Here is a 22767-nt window from a genome sequence, read left to right as displayed (position 1 = left end):
CAATTTCCAACCCATATAATTTATTTCACCAAGCCCAACATATGACGATACCATGGGTCATTAAAAGCATTCAAACCACCTTTTTTTTTTTTTTTTAAATCAAGACTGTACTATATAATCAGAAGAACTAAACCTGTTTTTAACACTAACTTAAAGTAAACAGGAAAAGTGATCCAAACCAAAAAATAAATAGCATTTCTTTTTTTCTCCTCGCATAATAAATATAACAACTATAATCCGAGGCATCAGTGAATTTTAAAATAAAATCTTTTTCTAAATGATTTTGTCTCTATGCGCACATGCCAAAGGCAAGACAGAGATAGATTGTCAACTTAAATGGTGAATGGAGATTATTCCCTTCACAAATCACAGTAGTATACACTAAACAGAACATCTTAAAACAAGTTCAAAACTAATAAACCTCATGTAATAACTCACAGATCTGTTGTGTCACTACATGATCAATTAATTATTGACCTGGAGCTCCGAATACTCAGTCAAATTTTGCGGTGATGCACACATTATGAAGTTAAAGGACTAAAAAAAGTCTGATACAGTGATAGTGTATTTTTATACATGCTACACTGAGTTCAAATTCAGTTTGACTGGTGTTCTATATGATTATCAATCATAAATAGACATTTGGAAACACATAAGAGCATTTGTGGGGTCACCAAGCAGGATTTTCACCAAGCAGAAGAATCCATCTTCCTGCCTGGACGCTGTGTGAACTACCACAGGAAGTGTGCAGTTCCCATTACAGGAAAATACAGTCATCATGTTGAACCATTCTGTGTGCCGCCCTGAACACACAAGCAACATAATTATCTATGCAGATAAGCATCTATTTAAACAGGAAAATCAATGTCCAAAACAGTGTATACATCATATAGCAGCTGCTATTTGAAATAAACATGTTATAAAGAACACAACGGAAACAAAATAACTGAATTATTGGGATACAATAGCCATCAAAATTAAATAACTTGTTTCCTTAAGGCGAGACACTACAGGTGAATAGGGAAATATTTGTAACTAGCAGATATCACCATGAAACTTTCCCAGTTGATTACCTACATTAAGATGAGAAAAAAATGTATTACAAGTTTTCTGTAATTTATTGTTTAAATATGCAAATTAGGCATTATCTAATTAAATATGCGCTAATTTGCCTATATTTTAAAAAACGAAATCTCAGAATTGGATAAAGCCAGGTTCAAAATTATTTTTTCATTGTGTTCACATATTAGATGGGAAAAAAATTACAGAGAGATTTATGGATATCTACTTTTGTTATCCTGTAAAACAGAATATACTGTCAATAGCCTTTAAAAATGTATTTTCGCCATGTTTTTTGGAATAAAATGTTATATAAATCAGGCTAGGAATAATATATTTACAAATCCCTCTGTAATTGTCTTCATAATATAACTAGGTACAAGACTGGAAAGTTTGGTGTGTATAGGTGCTACTGAAGAGGAGATTTCGGACTTGGAGTATGAGAGAAAAGTCATTTTGAGAAAAAGGCATTTAAAGATTTGTAATGTAAAAAATCATACTTTTTTAGTGCAAACAACTATTTACTGACACAATATCTTATCAAATCATTAACCCTACACACAACTCAATCCCTCCACCCCATTAGACGCCCAGAGAGGGGGAGCTGGACGTCATTTGACTCTGCAGTGAGTACCACTTGTGAGTTTGTGAATCAGACGAAACCGTCTGCCGTTCATTCACAGATAGACACACAGACATAATTTTTTAGCAACATGCACTGACTAGCTGTTGTCGTGTTTATTTCTGCTGTGCGATAAGCTGTCAGATTATTAATCCATATTGAGAAAAAAAAATGTCTAGAGCTTATCGCCGTTATCGACGTAAATTCTATCGCGATGTCAATATGATAGTTTATCGCCCAGCCCTTTAATTGCAATACATTCATTTCAATTCATTGTCATTCCATTTTAAATTAATACTTTTTTTGTTTTTTAATATTGTGGCTCTTACTTTATGCTCGTGTACCACAGGTAGCTTGGATAACAGAAGAGGATCCTGGGATTCTTTAAGTGTCACATCTCCAAGAAGAGAAAGAGAACGAGGGGCACCGAATTCAGACCGCTGCCACCATAGCACCACTCCCACCAACAGCAAACTGATGATGACTAACAGACAAAAAAACAAATAAAGGTTATCAAGGGAACATCAGTCCAGACATTTCTCAAAAAATCATGAATGCATTAAAGGGGTCCTATTATGCTTTTTCACTCTTTCAACTTTAGTTAGTGTAACGTTGCTGTTTGAGCATAAAAAAGATCTGCAAGGTTACAAAGCTCAAAGTCCACTTCAAAAGGAAGACATTTTATTTAACAGAATCCACTTTCCAAGAACTACAATGCGTTTTTTCCGGGCTCTATGATGTCACAATGTTACTCATTTAAATAATCCCCGCCCATGGAATACACAAAAAAGGGGATGAGGCCTGGATGAGCTGCTGCTAAAGAGATGCTTTTTTTTCCCCACCCCTTTTCCAAAACTCATTTGTTTGTCCTTTTTCTAAAGCTTACGAACTTAGAGTAGTTAAAATTTTAAACACTGTTCCTGAACATTATAATCCCAACGTTTATCTGTGTGCTGCACAGCTTCCAGAACCTAAGAGAACACAATGCAGGCTACGCATAAAACCTTCTCCTGAAATGGAGCAGTTTTCATTTTATCAGGACAATCTGTCTGGATCACTTGTATGTCTTATTATTTGTAGTTGTGTTTTCTATTAACAATTACAATTATAAGTTTTTTATGTTGTTGCTACGATGTAAACAAAGGGCAACGCTGTTTGGCTCTGCTCATCTGCTAACCAACATTAGTGCTGCTGATATAGTGTTAACAGCTTTTGTAAGCTTTCACTTTTATAAGGTTGTTCACCAGCCCTTAGAAAAATGAACCATGGTTTTGTGATCGATTACTGTTTGTATTACCATGGGTTTCCAACAAATATCATGATTAAATGGTGTATAACATTGTATCTAAAATGTATAAGGAAAAAAAACATACCACTCTGAAACGTCCCGTGAAATCAGTGTTCACAAAGTCTGTGCATGAAATCCGTTCTGCATGATCCTCGTTTATGAAGGTAACAGCATAAAGAATCGCATGCACAGGGTAAGACTTGTGAAAGTCTACATAAGATTGCAAGCGTAAATAAAATTTGCATGTGCAAGAGAAGATTTGTAAAGGTGTAAATCGCCTTTCAAGTGTAAGAAAAAAATATTTGCAGCATTTTACTGTTATTCGTAAGTGTAATGCATGTATTGTGAAACTGCTGATTCATGCTTACGCAAAATTATGATCTGTATTCTTCTGACTGTGTTCTTCCATTTTTCCTCGCTTACACGTTTGGCATGTTTTTTTTCCGCACAAATACAGCCGGTAACCAGACAGTGATGTGCCCCATTGACTTCCTTCAGGGTTCGTACAGATTCTGTCAAATTAAATTCCAGGACTTTCAAGGACTTTTCAAGCACTACTTTTATGGATTTCAAGGACTTCAATCAGCACTTATCAAACGATATCTTTATTATTAGTTTTTTTATTTAATTAAATGTTTTATTCAAATTACATATATATGATGGTATCTGATGTTTCACTTCATAGAGATCCATCCATTGGCCAGCGCTGTCAGGCATGGGAAATCCCCTTAACTATTGAATGGATATTGAAACATTTTATTTTTTCATTAATATGATTGACCTGAAGAATGAAAGTTGTATTATACTTATCATATACTTAATATCATGCTCATAGCCATGCAAAATAGCTCTATATTTCAGACGGCTGCAACATTAATTTTGCGTGAAATGATATTGAAATGATTTTTTCAACAACAATTTTTAAAATATATTTTTAATTAGGGATGCACCGATACCACTTTTTGCAGAACGCGTCCGATATTTTCATTTTTGGTTCTCGCCGATATCGATACCGTAACCGATCCCTGAATTTTCACTATATTTGTAAATTTATAATTTGTAAATGTAATAGATAAACCAAAATAATATAAATCATATTAGTTGGCTTAATTTGTTCATCAAATATATATTTCTTTCAGTTATTTTCATGTTTAATTAAGCCTGCTAAAATGCATTGTATGAGATCATGTTACTTTCACTGTTCATTCTATTGCTCCATCATATTTTATCTTTCATTTAATAGCACAGCACATATTTAGAGCTGCTCCAGAAGGGCTCAGTGCTGAGGATTGGGTCAGTGGTATAAATGTTTAGACACCAGTGAAATACCAATTATTTAATCCAATTTTGAAACTACAACAACAGCCTAATTATTGTGAATTTAAAACATTATTAAAGACAAGTACGCAGTCAGTGACAAAATAAGAACAAATAATCGAATTACAAATAAATACAATAGAACAAAGAAAGGCTACAAATGAAATAGTGTTTTTAGAGTTTTTCGGGTAGATCTGACAGGTACAGAAATTTGAATAAAGTAATCAAATGTGAAAAAATTGCATATTCATTCCTGTATAAATGATATATTATTATAACCTTTATTTTACCAGGAAGAAAACTCACTGAGATTAAAATCTCTTTTTCGGGAGTGTCCTGGCCAAGATAGGCAGCAAAGTTTACATAGACAATTTACATCAAAGTTTACAACACACAAACATAAACAAATCTCATTACATAAATAAAAAATATATAAAATGCATCTGGTTACAAACATTTACACACAATTAATTTACTCTGATGATTATCTAATAAATATTTAAATTGACCACAAGATACTAAATCTTTTAACTTCCATCTCAGTCTGGAGAAGATTCCAATCCGATATATAGATGTCTATTTTTGTAAAAGTGTAGCCTAGTCAAGAGCAGTGAGTAATTTATTTGTCCTTTGTTTATTAACATTAAAACACAGCTGCAGGTTTATTAAACTGCTGCCCCTTTTAAGACCGAACGCACGGACCCCATTTGAACATGGCTATGTTCACTTGAGATAACCGACTTTGTTTACTAGGATACTCGCCAAGACGGGCGTTTTTACATATTTTTTTCTCTTATCAGCTTGCGCACCACAGCTATCTGTAACTACACACGATGCCTGGTAGTAGGCCTATCGGTTGTTGGTATCGGAGCTTATTTACCGTTGCATCCCTATTTTTAATAATTCAAGCACTTTTCAAGTACGTCTTCAGAAATATGGCTGATTTCAAGGGTTTCCCAGGACTTCAATTTCAAAAAGTCAAATTCAAGCACTTTAAGCACCTTGTACGAACCCTGTTCCTTAGTAGGAAAATAAATACTATGGAAGTCAATGGGATCCATCTACTTTTTGGTTACCGACATTCTTCAAAATATCTTCTTTTGAATTCAGCAAAAGAAAATCATACAGGTTTCAAAACAACTTAACACCCACCCTCAGTAAATGATTTCATATTGAAGTGAACTATTCTTTTAATATTTACAACGGAGCAGATAACACTCAGTTATGGTAAGGGGCGTTACATTTCCCGAATACGCGCTAAGCAGTGCCAAAAAATAATGTGTTTTTTGAACAATCATGCATGGAAGCATATTCTACACCCCGTAAACAAAATCAAGACCTCATAAAAAAGCATGATAGGGCCCCTTTAAGGTTGCAAAAGAGAAGTTGAACCAACCGGTCAAAGACAGAATCCATGGAAATGCTGAATCAGGAAGCGGGGTTCCTGTTCCTGACTGCAATAGATCTTTACCTGAAAATACAAAGTAAAACTAAAAGCAAGGGGAAGAAAACCAGGAAGGAACACTTTCCCTTTTCCTGTAATTGTTTAGGGGAGTACACAACTAACAGAAGTCAAGGGATGTTATCCTGTTTATGTATTACTAAGAATATCCTCCGTTTTCCAACTGAGAATCAACTAGCATCTAGTCATCTGGGGTCTCATTTATAAAACTGTGCGTAGGATCCTTACTAAAAGTGTACGTGCGCCCGAAAGCCAAAAATGGCGTACGCAGAAAAAAAAAAATCAGACTTATAAAAGCGTGCATACGCAAGAACCTGTGCAGAATTCACTTTATAAATCCCAGTCAGCGGAAGATTGTGCACACATGCGTCTCCTCCCCGAAATAACCATATATGGAGCTTACAACACCTAGTTTTACTATGCATATCCTCATCTGCATTCAATTTAAATATGATTATTCATCCACGTGATAATAGTTTAACAGTGCAAGACATTAGGAAAATATGAAATACGGATGTGCCATCACATTACCGGTACATTAATACAAATAATTTTGTAGCCTATCCTTGCCTTGTTTTTGAATAAATAAATAAAAATGTAAAATACATTTCAGAGAAAGTTTTTCTCAATCTTTTCCACTGGCCAAATAGTACTTTTAATTGATTTATATTTTTAATGGAAACAGATAGACCTTGTTGTGCATTATTTGCACGAAACTATTTTCTCAGACAATCTGCTAGAATTATCTCTGTAGTTAAAACATTAAAACGCAGCATGCCAGAGGAAAAGTGTTCAAAAGCATTGAATATATTTATAATATTATATTTGTATTACCTTTCTCATAATTTTCTTTAGATTTTCTGTCTAAAAGTGACCAAAAAGACATTTAACTCAATCTCACCATCGGTGTCGCCAAACTGCTCCATCTCCAAAACGTTCGTACGCATGGGTCAGAGTTTGCGTGCAGGTGCGCACATTCCCCCGTCAAGTTTGTTTTTATAAATCACAACTTATGCATCAGAAGTGGCGTACGGCTCTTTCAGTGCCTGTTTTGTGCGTATACGCAACGGTTATAAATAAGGCCCCTGGTCTCTGTCCCTCTTATTTGGTTCTCCAGTGCACTGTAGTGCTTCACAAGATGGAGGGCATTGCAGAAAACTGTAGATGACTGAATAAAAAAAATATCTAACAAATTAACAATTAGAAACCAAGATTATATAAGGGTATTTATATTATTATAAAGGTATTTTCCTTTTCAGCCTATGCTTTTATCAGATCCACGCATTTCGTCAGAATTTTGATAGATTTAAAGTCAGTTTTTAAAAATCACCATTAGTTTAAAGCATAACAAATAAACAAGGCTTGTACAAAATTAAATGCACACAAGACACCGCAAAAAAAAAAAAAAAAGTGGTATTCACACTTCACAGCAAAGATGTGATGACGCATCAAATGCAGCATCTCGGAAAGTACATTTCAGTTCTTTCAAAACTGGTGATTCACAGCACCTATGAAACAGTGCAAAGTCTATGTGTACTCTAACATCCTAAGCAACAAAAGGCCACTTGTAGAAACTACAGCATTACATGTTACCAGAACTTTGTGTTTGACTTAGCAGGTGCTTACCTAACAAAAGAGCAAAATAAGCAAGATATGGTCTACTAAACCGTAAATTGTACCTCAGTCAGTAACTAAGATCCTGGGATTAAGAAGTTTACCACTAATGTACACAGACACAAATACTTACGTACCAAAGTTAGTCTGTTGTGGGTCAGAGCAAATTAATTGAGGTTTTTCAGAGAAGAGATCTGTGACGCAGACTGACAAACAAACCTCTCCAGAGATACCGCATGCAGCATGACCTGAAGTAACATGTGCAAACACATCAACATCAACAGATGTCAGTAGATTCAAACCATGTTTTGGTTGTTTATTACTATTTGTCACATTTCAGAATGAAAGTCATCAAAACTAATTGGAAGTAAGAATTCTTAATTCTTTAGTGACCAAAAAAAATAAAAAATCATAAACAAATCTGAACACTCTATACGTTCTCTATGAAACTAAAGTTGTGAAATGCATCCTGGGATGCTTTTTTAAAAAACACTACTGAATAAGTTTGGTATTTTTAAGATAATGGAAAACATAAATTCAAGTTTTTTTTAAACTTATTACCAGCAGGGTAACGAACTAACAATGAACAATGTATTTTTACAGCATTTATTAACCACATCCTTGTTAATGTGTTCATGTTAGTTCACAGTGTATCACAGGGCTAGTTCACCCAAAGATTTAAATTCTGTCATCATTTATGGCCGTCAATTGTCTGGTTACCAACATTCTTAAAATATCTTCTTTTGTGTACAGAAGAAGAAAGAAACTCATACAGGTTTGGGACAACATACGGTTGTCCCAAACAAGTGCATGCTTGTATAGGGCTGGGTATTGTTCAAAATCTTTCGATCCGGTGCCAATTTCAATACCTCAGTTTCGATACCGGTTCTTAACGATACTTTTTTCGATACCAATTTTATGAAATCCAATTTAACAAGATTACATAACACATTACCTCAGAAAAACTGGTTTTATTTTTTTCAGTTTGACTCATGCTCCTTAGCCAGTGCACAAAGGAACAACATTTTTTTTATAAAGAGCTCATGCTCACCAAAGCTTAATTTTTAAATAAAAAAATACAGTAAAACTTAAGTAATATTGTGAAATACTATTACAATTTAAAATCTTATTTGAATATATTTCAAAATGTAATGTATTCCTGTGATGTCAAAGCTGAATTTTCAAAATCATTACCTCAGTGTCACATGACCCTTCAGAAATATGAAAACAGTTTGCTGCTTAATATTTTGGAAACTATTATGCATTTTTTCATGATTCTTTGATGAATAAATCATTCAAAAGAAAAGCATTTATTTAAAAACGAAATAGTTTGTAACATGACACATGTTTTAATGTCACATTTGATAACTTTAATGCATCCTTACTGAAAAAAAAGTCTGACTAACCAACACATTTTTGAACGGCAGTGTGTACATTCAGTAGGTTATTATTTATTGCAATAAACACTGTCAGAGTGGTCAACAAGGTATCTCTTCATTTACCAGTCGAAGACGGAGCAACTTTCTGCTCTTATGTTTACTCCGTGCACTGTCAAGGTCTTCATCATATTTGTCGTGGTACCGGTCTTTGCAGCAATTATTTTACCGCAAATAGGCCAACTGCATCGCGCGCTGTTGGCATCGATCCTGGAGAAATGTACCCACACTTTTGATAGATTTTTCCACATCTTTAAGGTATTATGTGTGTGTGCTCGCGTCTCATATGAATATGTGCGCGGAGAGTTTGTGTGTGTGTGCTCGCGTCTCATATAAGTATGCGCGTCTCATATGAGTATGTGCGCGGAGAGTTCAGCGCGTCTCGTGTGTGTAGAGTTTGCGTGTATGTGCATGATTACTTTATGTGTGTCGTTGTGCATTTCATATGTATTTGTTTGAGCAATGACGTTGAAGAGTTAACTCCTTAGGTATCGAAATCGAAATCTGGAACCGAACAACATGTCATTTTTCGATACTCGATAGTATCGAGGCAATTCGGTCGGTACCTAAAAAGTATCGAGACTCGGTACCCAGCCCTATGCTTGTATGTACGTGTAACACTAGATTAACGTATTTTATTTATCTAAAAATATTTATTGGCAAAAAATGCAAACTACAGCTACGGGTTTTTATTTTATTTTAAACAAAAAGCATAAATTTACCACTACAGCATAGTCAGTTATTAACTCTTTCCCCGCCATTTATGGAATTTTTTGGCTTTATGCGTTTACACTGTTTTACGCTAGCGTGCGCTTTTACACATCTAGTTCAGCTCGCTATTATATCATGCTGGTATAAAAATAATTAATATTTCATTGGTTCTCTCATCTTCGAATGCATTCATAATTTCTTTGTTTGACAGCCTGGCCAAAAACTATAAGCACAATTTGGCATGTTTCATTGCATTATCACATATATAACAATTGACTCCAGGCACAACTATGCACTATACTTACAAAATCTTAAACACATTTTTAATGTCATCTAAACAAAGGGTGAAGAATCTGAAGATATAATTTTTTCTAGGCCGGACATCACTTTTGGCCACTAAGAGTAAAGATTTGTGTCTACCTGCAGGCTGTAACAGTGGCTGAAGGATGACCAGCCCAGCTGGTGAAACGGCTCCGAGTCTCTGAGACACCTGGAGCATATTGCCGTTGTGCTTGTCTGCACTGCAGATGGATTTGGTAAATTGGTCACTCCAGTACACTCGACTCTGCAGGGCATATACATCAGAAATTCAGTACTACTCCATTATCAATGCCATTATACATTTTATAATATTAATATTTCCATAAAAATCAAAACACATAATATGTATGGATAATATAAAACATTATAGTGTGTCACGGGTGTGTTTTCGTTTTGTTGCCGTAATAAAATCAACTGTGGTCATTCGTAGTGAAATTAATTGCATGCATTTTGTTACGTACCTCAAATACAGCCAGTCCGAATGGTTGATCCAGATAACCATTAGACTCTACAACCATCTTTCTATGTTGTCCATCAAATGCAACCCTTGATATTGTGCGCAGACCTGAGTCAGCCCAGTACAGCAGACCACGAGGGAGATCTTAATGAGGAAAGAGAAATTATATCAATCAGCTCTTATATCAATCAAGCAAATTTTTCTTGTTTGATTAATGGATTAGTTTAAAGGGGTAATAAAATTAGAACAGATTTTCCTTGATTTTTTGACATATAAGAGATCATTGTAGGTTTTAAAACAAGACACAGTTTAACGTTGGCTTTTCAGAGAGACTGAAAATAAAAGATAATTCAGTGCCAACTTCATTGGATTCAACAGTAACATTGTGTAACAGTAACAGTGTTTTTACTGTCTTTTACAGATCGTTTGATAGGTACTGAGTATTTATACTAGCATCGATGAGTTCATACTGGATGTAAATGTCAGCGCATTGTGAAACTGGCACTAGAAGTGATGGCCTATTTTTGTAATGTCATGAATACTCTATGCAGGTGGAAATAGCTCTCTGATCTTACATATGAGGTGTCAGATAAAGTTGCCCAATCTCCGTTTACATTTTTTTTTATTGTTGCTTCAGTCAGTCTGTCTGTTCATCATGTAAAATAGGAGGCAATTGAAGAGAGAGGAGTTTTGATTAATCAGCTGGCTGATGATACAAGGAAGCTCCTAAAGTTACTTATTTTGGTATGGCTATTTCCTTGTTCCTCCTCTAGCACTATCAAAATTAAAAGAGGTTATTGTGGGAGGTTTCTACATTTATTCACAAGTTTTTTTTTTTATTACATTTTCTGCAAAATGAGACAAGGTGTCTGTTAAAGAGAAGAACCAGCAACAGAACAGGTCAACATAGACCCTGATTTCTGTATGAATATATCATTTTTTTTTTTTTTTTTACATTATGATAAAAGTATGGAGGATGAGGCATATACATTATTAATCTTATGATTATACTTGTAAATTTCATATTCAGAAACCCTTTTTCTGTAGTGCTTAAGGAATTAGAGAATTATATAGTTACTATGGAGAGTACAATCAAATAAAGATATTAATATATTTAAGATTTTTGAAATAGCAAGGTCATAATTTTTTTTTCTGTGTAGATTGTATTTACAGTACATGTAAATTCATGGCAGTTTTGTAATTGTTGTTTGAAGTGACAGTCAACTTCTGCATTACTTCTTGCGCTAATATCTTCACAATGTGTGTCCAAAAACATAGTCCTCCTAACCCTATCCCAAGTTCAATCCAGAACTTCTACCTAAAATCAGTGGGAAACGATAGGTGAACAAGAATGGTGTAGTTGTCACATTCATTTGTTTTCTGGTCTTGTGTATGTTAACCTCAATGACGATTGTTCGATTTGTGATTCTCAAAGGGCTGTTGCTTTCTTCTTTGTTTCGGCCACTGTTTTATTCCCCTGTGTTCTCTATTTACCTTTTGTTTAATTAAACACTCCTCTGCCTCTCCCTGGTTATTCTGTTCCATTGTTTGTCTAAGAGCTAAGATAACCAGGAAGAAAGAACAAGATGTACTACATCTGGTGTGACGTGAGGGTGAGTAAATGATGAGAGGATTTTCACTTTTGGGTGGTGTAACTAAACTCATCTGTAAAGAGGTCATGAATTGCATTTTTAATGTCAGGTCCACTTATAATCTTATCAAGATTATTTAGGCCTACATACCCGCCAATAGCACGGCAGGTGGATAAGACAGTTTGTGATTGGGCTCCGCAGATTTGTAACGGACAAATGTACAGGTTTCCAGCCTGAGCTGCAGGGCGAAATCAAATCGCCGGCAGGTCGGGCTGGGTCACTCAGTCTACTCCAAATCACTGGAAGGTAATGCTGGGTTTACTGGCGCGCTATTGGCAGGTTTGTAGGCCTAATCTTGATAACATTATAAGTGGACCTCAGAGAACATTATATAAAAAAAAAATTATTTACAGATGAGTTTGGTTTCATTTATATAAAATAAAAATCGTGGTACAAAAAGTGATTAAGTAAAATAAGCAGGCTGGATCTCACAACTAAATTGTTCATGAGAACACTTTACAATAATATATAAATAATAATAATAAATAATAGAACTCTGAATCATTTAAACATTTACTAATATATTATTCAAATCAAACGTTTTATCAATTACATTATTTAATGGACATGGGATGAAATTAACTAACAACGAACAGTTGTATTTATATTAATAAAGATATAGATTACAAACAAAGATTATTATTAACTGTAACAAATGGGTCCTTTTTGAAAAGTGTTACAGAGAAGTCTAACCTATGGAGATTGCGACAGGGGAACGTATGGATGAATTTATCAATGATATTCTGCTTGTCCCATCCAAACTGACTCGCTCAATTCTGGGAGACGCCCCACTCTCTGCCCAGAACAGATACCTAGTGGAAGAAAAACACAAGGTTTAGAACAAACTAAGGAACACAAACAAAGATGTGTAGAAAAATAATACATTTCTGTGAGTCCATATAATGGAAGTGGATGTTTGAAACCTAGTCATGTTTGAGCTGGTTTAACCTAAACAACTTGCACTGACAAAATATGTCCGTGGCATTGTTTTGTCTCAAGATGCACACCAGAAATATTTTTTTTTCCCTAAAAGGCACGTTTATAAATCTACTTAAATGTCCTAACTGAACTAAGACCTGCTCTTGGCTTAATCTAAGCCCTGTCTGTGAAACCAGGGCTCTGTGATTTATACATAGAAGAAGACAGTATTTTACCCTAGCAGTGGCTGGACAGCAACTGCAGTAGGTCTGGAGAGTCCAGACACGAGCTGCCTTTGTTTGGAGTCATTCAGAGAGGCCACGTGTAACGCATGGGTACTGGTGCTGACCCAGTACAGAAGCTCATGGATCCAGTCTACCGCCAACCCCCGAACACCTATGGAGGCCTTTAACAACACAGCTGGTCTATGGTCACTGGCGTCTAAAGACATTCTGAAACAGACATAAACTGGCTTAAATTGTGTGTTTTGTGATAATGTGTATGAATAGCATATTCATTTTCTATTTAATCAATATGGTGCTGCACCTGTAGATGACGTCATTCTCTGGACTGGTCCAGTATAGCGTGTTATTTGCATTAAGTGCTGTAACAGGTCCTTGTGAGACCCTTTTATACGTGATGTTTCCTTGCTCAGAGCCGCTGAGGTCCATCCACTTAACACCCTCGTGAGTGCTGACCACCACATGACCAACAGCACCTGTACAAGACCAATCCCTCACCCGAATCAATGTTGTTACTGTTAACTAAAACTATTTAAAAATCATTAACTGAAATAAAATAAAATACAAATATTTGATTACTAGATTTTAAAATCTAAATTAAAACACAAATGCTGCCTTGGGAATTAACTTAAATAAAATAAAATAAATACTAAAACTGAAAAAAAAAAAAGACAGCTAAATAAATATATAAAAATGATAAACGCACAAACCGAAATTACAGGAAGGAATGGAGATGGAGGGAAAAAGTTATTTATTTGTCAATGCTCTTATGTTTCCTTGAGAAACTTTGAGTTCGCTTACAAAGAGCTCAAAAGTTTTTGCGAGCAAAAGCAAAGTTTCTCAGAGGAACGCGAAACATTTGCGAAAGAACGCAAAAGCATTTACTTATTATTTTTCCTCCCATCTCATATTTTTTTCCCGCCACCACCATATCCCATTAGGGGCTCCGTTCAAAATTACTAAAACTTAAAATTTATATAAAATGAAAACAGAAAACAAACATATAAGCCAATTCAAAAAATTAAGAAATAATATACATTCGAAAGAAGTCTCTTATGATTACAAAAGCTGCAATATTTTTTTTTTCAATTACAGAAAAAACTGAAATATTGTGAAATATCATTACAATTTTAAAATTTTAAAACATTTTTTTATTCATCCTGTGATAGTGGCTGAATTTTCAGCATCATTACTCCAGTCTTCAGTGTCACATGATCATTCAGAAATCCTTCTAATATACTGATTTGTTGCTCAAGAACCATTTCTGATTATTATCAATATTGAAATCATGTGCTGAACTGCTGATGATAAACTGTGATAAATTTTTTGATAAATAGAAAGTAAAAAAAAAAACAGCATTTATTTGAAATACAAATCTTTTAGAACATTATAAAGTCTTTACTGCCACTTCTGATTAATTTAATGCATCCTTGAATAAAACTATTACATTTCTTTAAAAGGAATCTTACTTTTGAATGGTAGTGTAATAGTATATAAATAAGGTAATGCTTCATTTTATAGAGTCCTCATTACACATTAATTGAATTGCTACAGTAAAAAAAAAGAAAATGCATAATTACAAGCATATGACCGTTATCCAAACCCTATAGTAAGTGCATGTTGTTAATTAATGTTACTCAGTAATGAATTGTATAATTACACTATAACAAGGACACTATAAAGTAAAAAATATCAAATTAGCATAAATAATATCAAATTATCATTGATACACATGCAAAATATTAGACATCTGCAATTTTGACTGTCTTTACAGAACAATTATATTTAAATAATCCTCTCACCTGTAGCTTTGCACTGTCCAGTCCCGGCGGTCAGTTCATACCCATCCTGACATTCACACGCAGGAGATCCATCGAAACTGCCGCAAATTTGATCACACACATCTAAATCAAGACAGTGGTCCACATCTAAAAGTAAAAAGTTAGTATTTGAGAGAAAAGTTAAACCAAGAAATTAATTCTAAAAAAGACAACTATGATTATTGGCATAACCAAAAAGAGGATTACTAGCTAAGCTCATTTTATAGGTTTGGTTAAAAGTGTAATAGTACATTTTCCTGCATTAAAACTGCAAAAAGAAAATTTAATTTGACGTGGAGTGGGCTGCCACACAGGGGAGGAAATGTTTAGATCATATAAGCTGTTTAATACTACTTGTTTTAGCTCGGGAACCACCCTGGTCTGGACGTTGTTGCTCATGGGAAAAAAAGAAGCTAATCACTGACAGTAAATATAGCATTTCTACAACGGCGTTTCTAGAGCAACACTGTATGCACTGGATCACAAGATGTCATTTCTCCAGTTAACCTGTGTAAATCATTCATTTCTCACCCTCACAGTGTGTGTCCGTGACCAGCCTCATTCCACTGGGACAGTCACACATAAAGCCAAATGGCAGATCAATACACATGTGAGAACAGCCGCCGTTATCGATCTCACATTCGTTTTGATCTACACAAGAACAGAAAGAAAGAAAGACGAACAGTGATTTATGAAGCATTCATTAATAACAAAACAAAGCTTCTTTCATAAAGCACTTTTCGTACTGGTCTACATTACATATCATAGAAATGAATACTTTTATTCAGCAAAGAGCAGAGTTATTTTAGTTTTTATTTAGTTTTATTAATAGAATTTTTAATTGGTTCATTTTTAGTCATTTATTTTATGTTCTTTGGATGTATAATAAGAATAAATAATACTTTTTTCCTTTAGAATAATGTCATAGTGATGAATTGTGTACAATATAAATTAAGTATAAATACTGTTATTTAGGTTTATTTACTTTAGTTTTTTCTTTATTTAGTTAATAGTTTTATTTTAGTGCTTAAACTTAATTAAATTTATTGCCAGGGCAACATTTCTAATTTTCATTTAGTTTAAGTTTTTCAACTAATATTCATGTTAGCTTTATCTTAGTTAACAGAAATGTTTTTAATACGTTTTAGTTAACAATGATAACCCTGATAAGGACACATTAAATAGATCAAAAGTGATAGTAAAAACATGTATAACCGGTTTCTATTTCAAATAAATGCTGCTGATTTCTCAAAGAATCCTGAAGAAAATTCATCACAGTTTCCGCAAAATATTACGCAGTTTTCAACATTAATAAGAAAGCTTTCTTGTGAAGCAAATCAGCATATTAGAATGATTTCTGAAGGATCATGTGACACTGAAGACTGGAGTAATAATGCTATGTTTTATTAAATATAATAAAAATAACAATAAGCTGTATATATACAGCAGAAATAAAATGCAACTCACCACAGTTCTCTTCATCGCTGCGATCTTCACAGTCAGGGGAGTGGTCACACCTCCATGAATTGGGCACACAGTGTCCATTAGCACATCTGAACTCTGACCTGGTGCACGTCTGTGGTTTAGAGAGCGATGCGCATGCGTCTAACTGTTCATCTGCTCCGTCTGAGCAGTCCAGCTTTCCATCACAAATGCTGCGGGCAGAAACGCAGTGTGATGCTGCCACACAGTGGAAGGAGCCACTAGTGCAATTCAAACAGGAGATCTCATCGCTTCCGTCGCCACAGTGGTCCACACCATCACAGCGCTGATTCACAGGCACACATCTGCCATTATTACACACAAACTTTGGAAAACCTGCAAAAATAAAAAATGTCTTTAGTTCTGAAATGTGAAAGAGGACAGTTTGAAATTTGAATAGCTTAAGACTATCACACAAAAAAAGTGATAGTCTTATGTGACTGGACTACATTTAGTAAAATTGTTCAAGTACCGGTAGGTGAATTAGGGTAATCTGATTTTTTTAACTGAAAATTGTTCAGTGTACAGTTATTTCACCTGACCTATTGGGCACTTGTAGAGGATTTTGTAGAGAAAATTTGAGCAACACTCCCCATCAAACACTGAAGAAGGCCATCCTCCAGGAGTTAAACAGTAAAAACAGTTAATAGATGTAAACATTTGTCCAGAACTTGGTCAGAGCAGTATACTTCAAGTTATGGAGGACAAATGACATACTATAATATTGCATATTTGTTGAATTTAATCAAGGGTGTACTTATTTTTGCCAAAGCAAAATTATTTTACAGATATTGATGACATATTTTTAATTAAGTGTTTGTTTATATTGTCATCTTTCCAATTGTAATCTAGAAATATAAAAATATAATTATTTAGAGGGGGTGTACTAATTTATATTTGTGTGTGTGTGTGTGTGTGTGTGTGTGTGTGTGTGTGTGTGTGTGTGTGTGTGTGTGTGTCATAATATGTTAATATGAAAAACAATAAAGAATCAAACCATTATGCAATTTAAAAAATAATAAAAAAATAATAATATATATATATATTAATGCATTTTATATAGACAATCAGCCCTTTGTCCAAGTCCTATGATGAGATTAAAAAAAACCCCATTTGAACTAGTTTTATATTTCTGATAAAATATGCAACATTATTATGTCACAAACATTTCTAGCGCCAGTCACTGTAAGTAACGTTACAGTGGGCTATTATCTCACGCATGCACGTGGAACCAACTTTGACACAATACCAAGGACGATGCTTTACCACACTCAAAATTAGATACAGTGATTGTATATTTATTTTAGTATATTTAAAAGTACACGTGCTTGACAGTAATTTAGTAAGTGAGTATATCTTGATATACTTTTATATGCGAGGAAACTCGGAACATCAGTTTGACAGAGGCGTTCGATCCAATCAGATGGCGTGACAGCGCCGCGTGCAACGTGAGGTCCAATAGGAAAGTGTGAGCACTAGCGATGCATTTAGACACATTAGGCACATGCATTTATAATCCTCTGTCCAGACATATTTACAAACCATCCCTTACCTTCCGTTAAAGGAAAACGTGACACACAAGTCAACAGCAGTAGTAATGCACCAAGGTTTTCCATGCCTTGCTCAGCGTCCTCTAAAGTGCGCTCTTGTCGCGAAGCAATTGCGTCATTTCCGCACTAAAGATTATGTAGTCACACCAAAAGTTAAGTAACTCCAAAAAGTTTTAGGATACTAATGTATGAATGTCATTCCAGTAGATAACATAATATCAAACCAAATATATATTTTAAAAATACATAGAAAAAGCTCACATTTAAGTGCAAAATTTCAAAATAAGACATTAGTTTGATTTCAAATTATAAAACAATTATACACTGATCAAAATGAAGACAAAAGATCTGTGAAAACGTGATGAACTACAGCTTTGGTTACTCTGATAGGAAACCTTCATTCTCATTATTCTCGCATGTACACTCATGTCTAGTAGCCTAATGCATCCTTCATTATTTATAGGTTACACATTCGTATAGGCTTCGTATGCACCTTTTCAATTCGCACAACATTTGTGCAATCCATGCACTACAAAATATTTTTTCCAGTAAAGCATAGTTCACATTTTAGAGTATTTATTCCTGTTCTCTCTCTTTTGCATAGTCTATATAGCCTAGTTTAATATAGCCTATATAGCATAATTACGCAATCTGGATAACATGTTTTGCAACTTTCCTGTGGTTAAGGCCATAGCCATATTTTTTTGTATTTATTGCAATTTCAATTCTGTTTCTATTCCTATTTATGGTTATTGCAGTGACGCCTCAGTTTTCCCCAGAGATTAAAATAGCATTCGGAGAACTGCGTTTATATATAGCCCTACATTCATTAAATCAACGTTATCAGTTGGTTAAAAGTAATTTGAAAAGTAAAAACGTCTAAATTAAAAAAATCCACGATGATACATATAAATGCATAAATAAACAACAATTGCAAATATAGTCTACTTATATCACAAGCTAGATTTTTTATTTGATTTATCTCTTTATTTATTGAATAGCGAGTATTTGAGCATGCTTCTTTATTTTATAAAGTGACGAGGGAGAAAATCATTTCCCCAGCCTAAATGACGCCTATGATTTAGGCTACTGATGCTTTGCAAAGGGAAAATGCGTATGTGCGTCGTTGACCTATATATTACATGACTACCGACATTCCTACAGTCTTAACACCGTTGAGTAACATAGACCCAGACATTAACCTATATTCTAGACCCCCAGTCAACACAAAAAACCCCGCATTTTACATTTGACAGGAAATTATTCATATCCTTTGTCGTAACAATTACATATCAGTGAGACAACAGAATAACAATTCCTGATGTTATCACAAGGGGAAATCATCTAAGTCTCCTTTTCTTCACTAAGACGCGCAGCACAAAAGTAAATAACACATGACAAGATGATGATAACTGATGACACACTGACATTTTTTAATTAAAATCCACGCATTCTTTCATAGCCCTTTCTCGCTTGTTTAGACCCAATCGCACGTTACAAAACTCAGAGATTCGTGTTTTGTAATGCGCCTCAGCAGCCAATAGGCGAGCTCGCTAATGCTCACGTGATGACATTTTTACGTAACACTCGGACAAAACGACTGTATGTTGAGGAGCGCGCGTCACTACGGTCTGTTGTACTGTGAACTGTAAGAATGCTTTGACATTTTTTACTTATTATTTTTGTCAAATTAGTGGCGTATCTGTGAATGTCACCCGCAAGCATGTCGTTGCGAAGACTAGACCAAGAATATGCTTTGGAGGAAAGGGGAAGGTTTTTTATATCATCTGAAACAGAAGGCGACTGGGACGAGGATGGCCATGTTGATCACCGTCAACTTGTTTTATTCAAAGCCGATGCTTTAGCTTCGGAAAATCGTCTTAAAGAGGCTGTCGATATGTTTTCCTTGGCTCTTCGATATGGCCCTGTCCGGCCAGACCAGCTGAGCAGTTTAGTTGGATGCGTTCTGCGCAACTTCAAGAAGAAATCAGAAGAGTCGAATGCAAAAAGTGAGCCGAACTGGACACAGGATTGTGAATTTGACTGTCCTGGTTGTCATAGTTTCATAGCCGATCCCGTGACGGTGCCATGTGGACATACGTATTGCAGGAGATGTTTACAACATAGCACTTTTTCTAAATGTAAACTGTGCAGTGAAGACATTGGGAGGAGGCCCGGGGAACCCCGATTGAATGTGATCTTATGTGGACTTTTAGAGAAGTGGTTCCCAGAAGACGTCAAAAGAACTAAATGTATAGGGGAAGCTGAAAGCCTATTGAAGAGTAAACAGTACGACGATGCTATTGCACTAACGAGTCAATTATTAGAAGCTGGTAAGTTCAAATCCTTCCTTGTTTCTTTCTATCTAAATATATTTACTAATGCCAGGGGCAAGGTTACTAACGTTAGATCACAACACCGTCGCCACATCTTATATTATTTATTAAAAGGATGCGAGGTAAAAAGAGTTCAACTAACCAACATTTGGATTGACAGCAGTAACTTATGTATTAACCCCGCCCTCCACGATCATGTAACTGGCGAGTGGCTGTATTACAAAACGTGTTGGCAATGCGCATGCGCACTCGTCACGCGTTGTGTAAGGCAGGTCGTGACACAGTGTTTTGTAATTGAAGCAAACTGAGTTTTATAATAACAACTTAGATCAGTATGTAATCATAATAGGGATGAATAGTAATTTTTCAATAAGACCCAATGGAAACTTGCATACAATAAAGTATATACAGTAGCCTATATTGCATTTTAAGTCTCAGTGTCCCACCCAGACTTCTTATTCCATCTGACCACTACAGGTCAATCTGTGGTCATTTTATTACTTTGGGTTTAATACAGTGTGTTACTGTTTATTATATTCGCAGCAGTGGGTGTCACTCATGGGGCCACTGAATCTGGCGGCCCATGATAAACAGTCTTTGACTTCCTTATTGAATAAATATATATTTTAAGAAACATTTTTATTCTCTTTACCCAAATCAGTGGGAAATGATTGAATCTTAAGCATGACACATTTCTTATGTGTTTTTTATTTGCATTGTTGAATCCTGAAAATCTACCACCATCATGTTTGTTTGGTGACAGACAGGAAATATCTGATAATAATGTTGGTTACATAATGGGTACACAACCTTCCAGTCGTTCTGCACAAAAATGACGACACTTCTTCTTTGATAATCCTCGGCTTTGCCACATTGTGTTAGGGATACGTACCTTGATAAAAGTGTTGTTCCCAGATCTGTAACGTCACTGTACATGTTACAGAGACAGCGTAATCAGAGTGCGGCAGTCGCATCTCTTCTGTCACGTCCTCATTTGCCCTTGTGAAAAAATGTCAGTGCTGCAGTGTCAGATCCTCTCTCCTGTTCTTCTTGTAGCATTTCAATGCACTCTTTTTTTATCTATGGAATCAGGAGTATTATGATTATTGTCATAATGCCTGTTTGACTGACTTAAAGCTTGGCTTTTGAGATTTGTCATGGTCTCTGATTATTTCTCTTTCTCTCAGACTCTAGTAATGTGTGGGTGCAGGTGTGCCATGCCGAGGCTCAAAGAGGAATGAAGCAGTACCGCAAGGCTTTGGAAAACTGGGAGTCCTGTCTGATTGCTGCCCCATCCCCAGAGGTACGTCTGTGGATTTTCCTAATGCGTACTGCCTGAAACTGCTACAGATGGCTAATTCATTTCAAAGTACATCAGGATGCTTTTACAAATGTTATAGAAGCTGGATTGTTGCTTTAAAAACAGGTGGCAAATTTGAGTATACAATTTACCAAGTATCAATATACAGCCAGCCATAATTCAAAGGATCCATGCTTTATGATTAAGGCTCAAGTTTTACGTTCAAAGCTTTATTTTATTTTGAGGCTTTTGTTTTAGACAAAATTGTCAGTTGCAATAATGGCTTGAAGCTAATGCTATACACATATATACACTTTAGCTAGAAAACAGTAACATTAAAGGCAAAACTGACTTGTTTACAATATTTATACCATTTTAACCAATGCTTTCAAGACTATTACAAGTTATTCTCACATTTCAACAGACTCATCTAGCTATATTACCCAGATAGAAAATTGTACCATGTTGTTGACATATTTAATTAGCAGATTTCACAACAACAATTCTAATTATGTCACAGAAAAGGACCATCCTTATTATTTAGCCCTGCTGTTGCTGCTTTTTTCTTGACCATAAAGGAGTTTGAATGCTTTGCTTTTGCAGTTCTGATCATTGCTATTCATTTGAATTTCAGCACCGCCATATATGACCTACATTTGTTAAATTAGCTCAATTTCTACAATTGTGGTGTTGTGTTGATATTGGAAAACCCTGTGAGGGGATGTAATTGTGTTAAGCACAAGATTAAGGTATACAGGATGTTTGCCAAGCTGACAAGTGAGATAAGGAGATACAGACAGGTAGGGATAAGGCAGAGATGTGGGTCACTCGAGTGTGTATTTATATTGTTGTGTGTCACAGAGTGTCTAGCTGTGTTATTAGCATTCATTCATAACATGACTAGACTCTCGGCCCCGTTCTAGTCAGATTAACCCAAACACCACCTGTACTATTGGAAGCTAAACTCACTCTGATCTGTCCCTCTATTGCAGGGATATTTCCGGAAAGCAAAACTTCTCCAAGAGATGGGTCATGTGGATGAATCCCTGCAAGTCTTCCTTCAGTGTTTGGCATTGGATGAAAACTTCCATCAGGCCAAACAAGAGGTGGAAATGGTGAGATGAATTTCTCTTTTTTTATACATAGTTGGAGTTATAATAAAAATTGGGCTTCAGTGTGT

At 35.2% G+C, this 22767-nt stretch overlaps 2 protein-coding genes across 4 annotated transcripts in view; one reads left to right on the top strand and one right to left on the bottom strand.

The window, feature by feature from the left end:
- Window positions 1–18110, bottom strand: LOC307011946 (low-density lipoprotein receptor-like). Of its 3 annotated transcripts, XM_079638087.1 has the most exons (13): window positions 17954–18073; window positions 16387–16737; window positions 15451–15570; window positions 14902–15027; window positions 13404–13575; window positions 13094–13309; window positions 12633–12751; window positions 10292–10431; window positions 9930–10074; window positions 7500–7610; window positions 5683–5757; window positions 2011–2165; window positions 1–803 (listed from the first exon to the last, which is right to left on the bottom strand). In XM_079638087.1, the coding sequence occupies exons 1-13, from the start codon at window positions 18015–18017 to the stop codon at window positions 777–779; spliced, it is 1821 nt and encodes a 606-aa protein (XP_079494213.1). In that variant the 5' UTR covers window positions 18018–18073; the 3' UTR covers window positions 1–776. The 3 variants fall into 3 exon arrangements, with proteins under 3 accessions (XP_079494213.1, XP_079494214.1, XP_079494215.1); XM_079638088.1 differs by lacking the exon at window positions 7500–7610 and having other exon boundaries at window positions 17954–18110; XM_079638089.1 differs by lacking the exons at window positions 5683–5757; window positions 7500–7610.
- Window positions 18111–19476: 1366 nt separating this feature from the next.
- The window catches only part of lonrf1 (LON peptidase N-terminal domain and ring finger 1), a 10780-nt gene continuing 7489 nt past the window's right edge, over window positions 19477–22767 (top strand). The window contains exons 1-3 of the mRNA XM_079638619.1: window positions 19477–20284; window positions 21475–21590; window positions 22580–22702. Coding sequence (XP_079494745.1) covers window positions 19660–20284; window positions 21475–21590; window positions 22580–22702 — 864 coding nt within the window. The 5' untranslated portion in view covers window positions 19477–19659. The remainder of the gene's footprint in view (window positions 20285–21474; window positions 21591–22579; window positions 22703–22767) is intronic.

Source organism: Phoxinus phoxinus, assembly GCF_949152265.1.
Source record: "Phoxinus phoxinus genome assembly, chromosome: 15".
Lineage (NCBI taxonomy): Eukaryota > Metazoa > Chordata > Actinopteri > Cypriniformes > Leuciscidae > Phoxinus > Phoxinus phoxinus.
The sequence above is the reverse complement of the archived record's forward strand: the minus strand, read 5'-3'. Positions and strand labels throughout refer to the sequence as shown.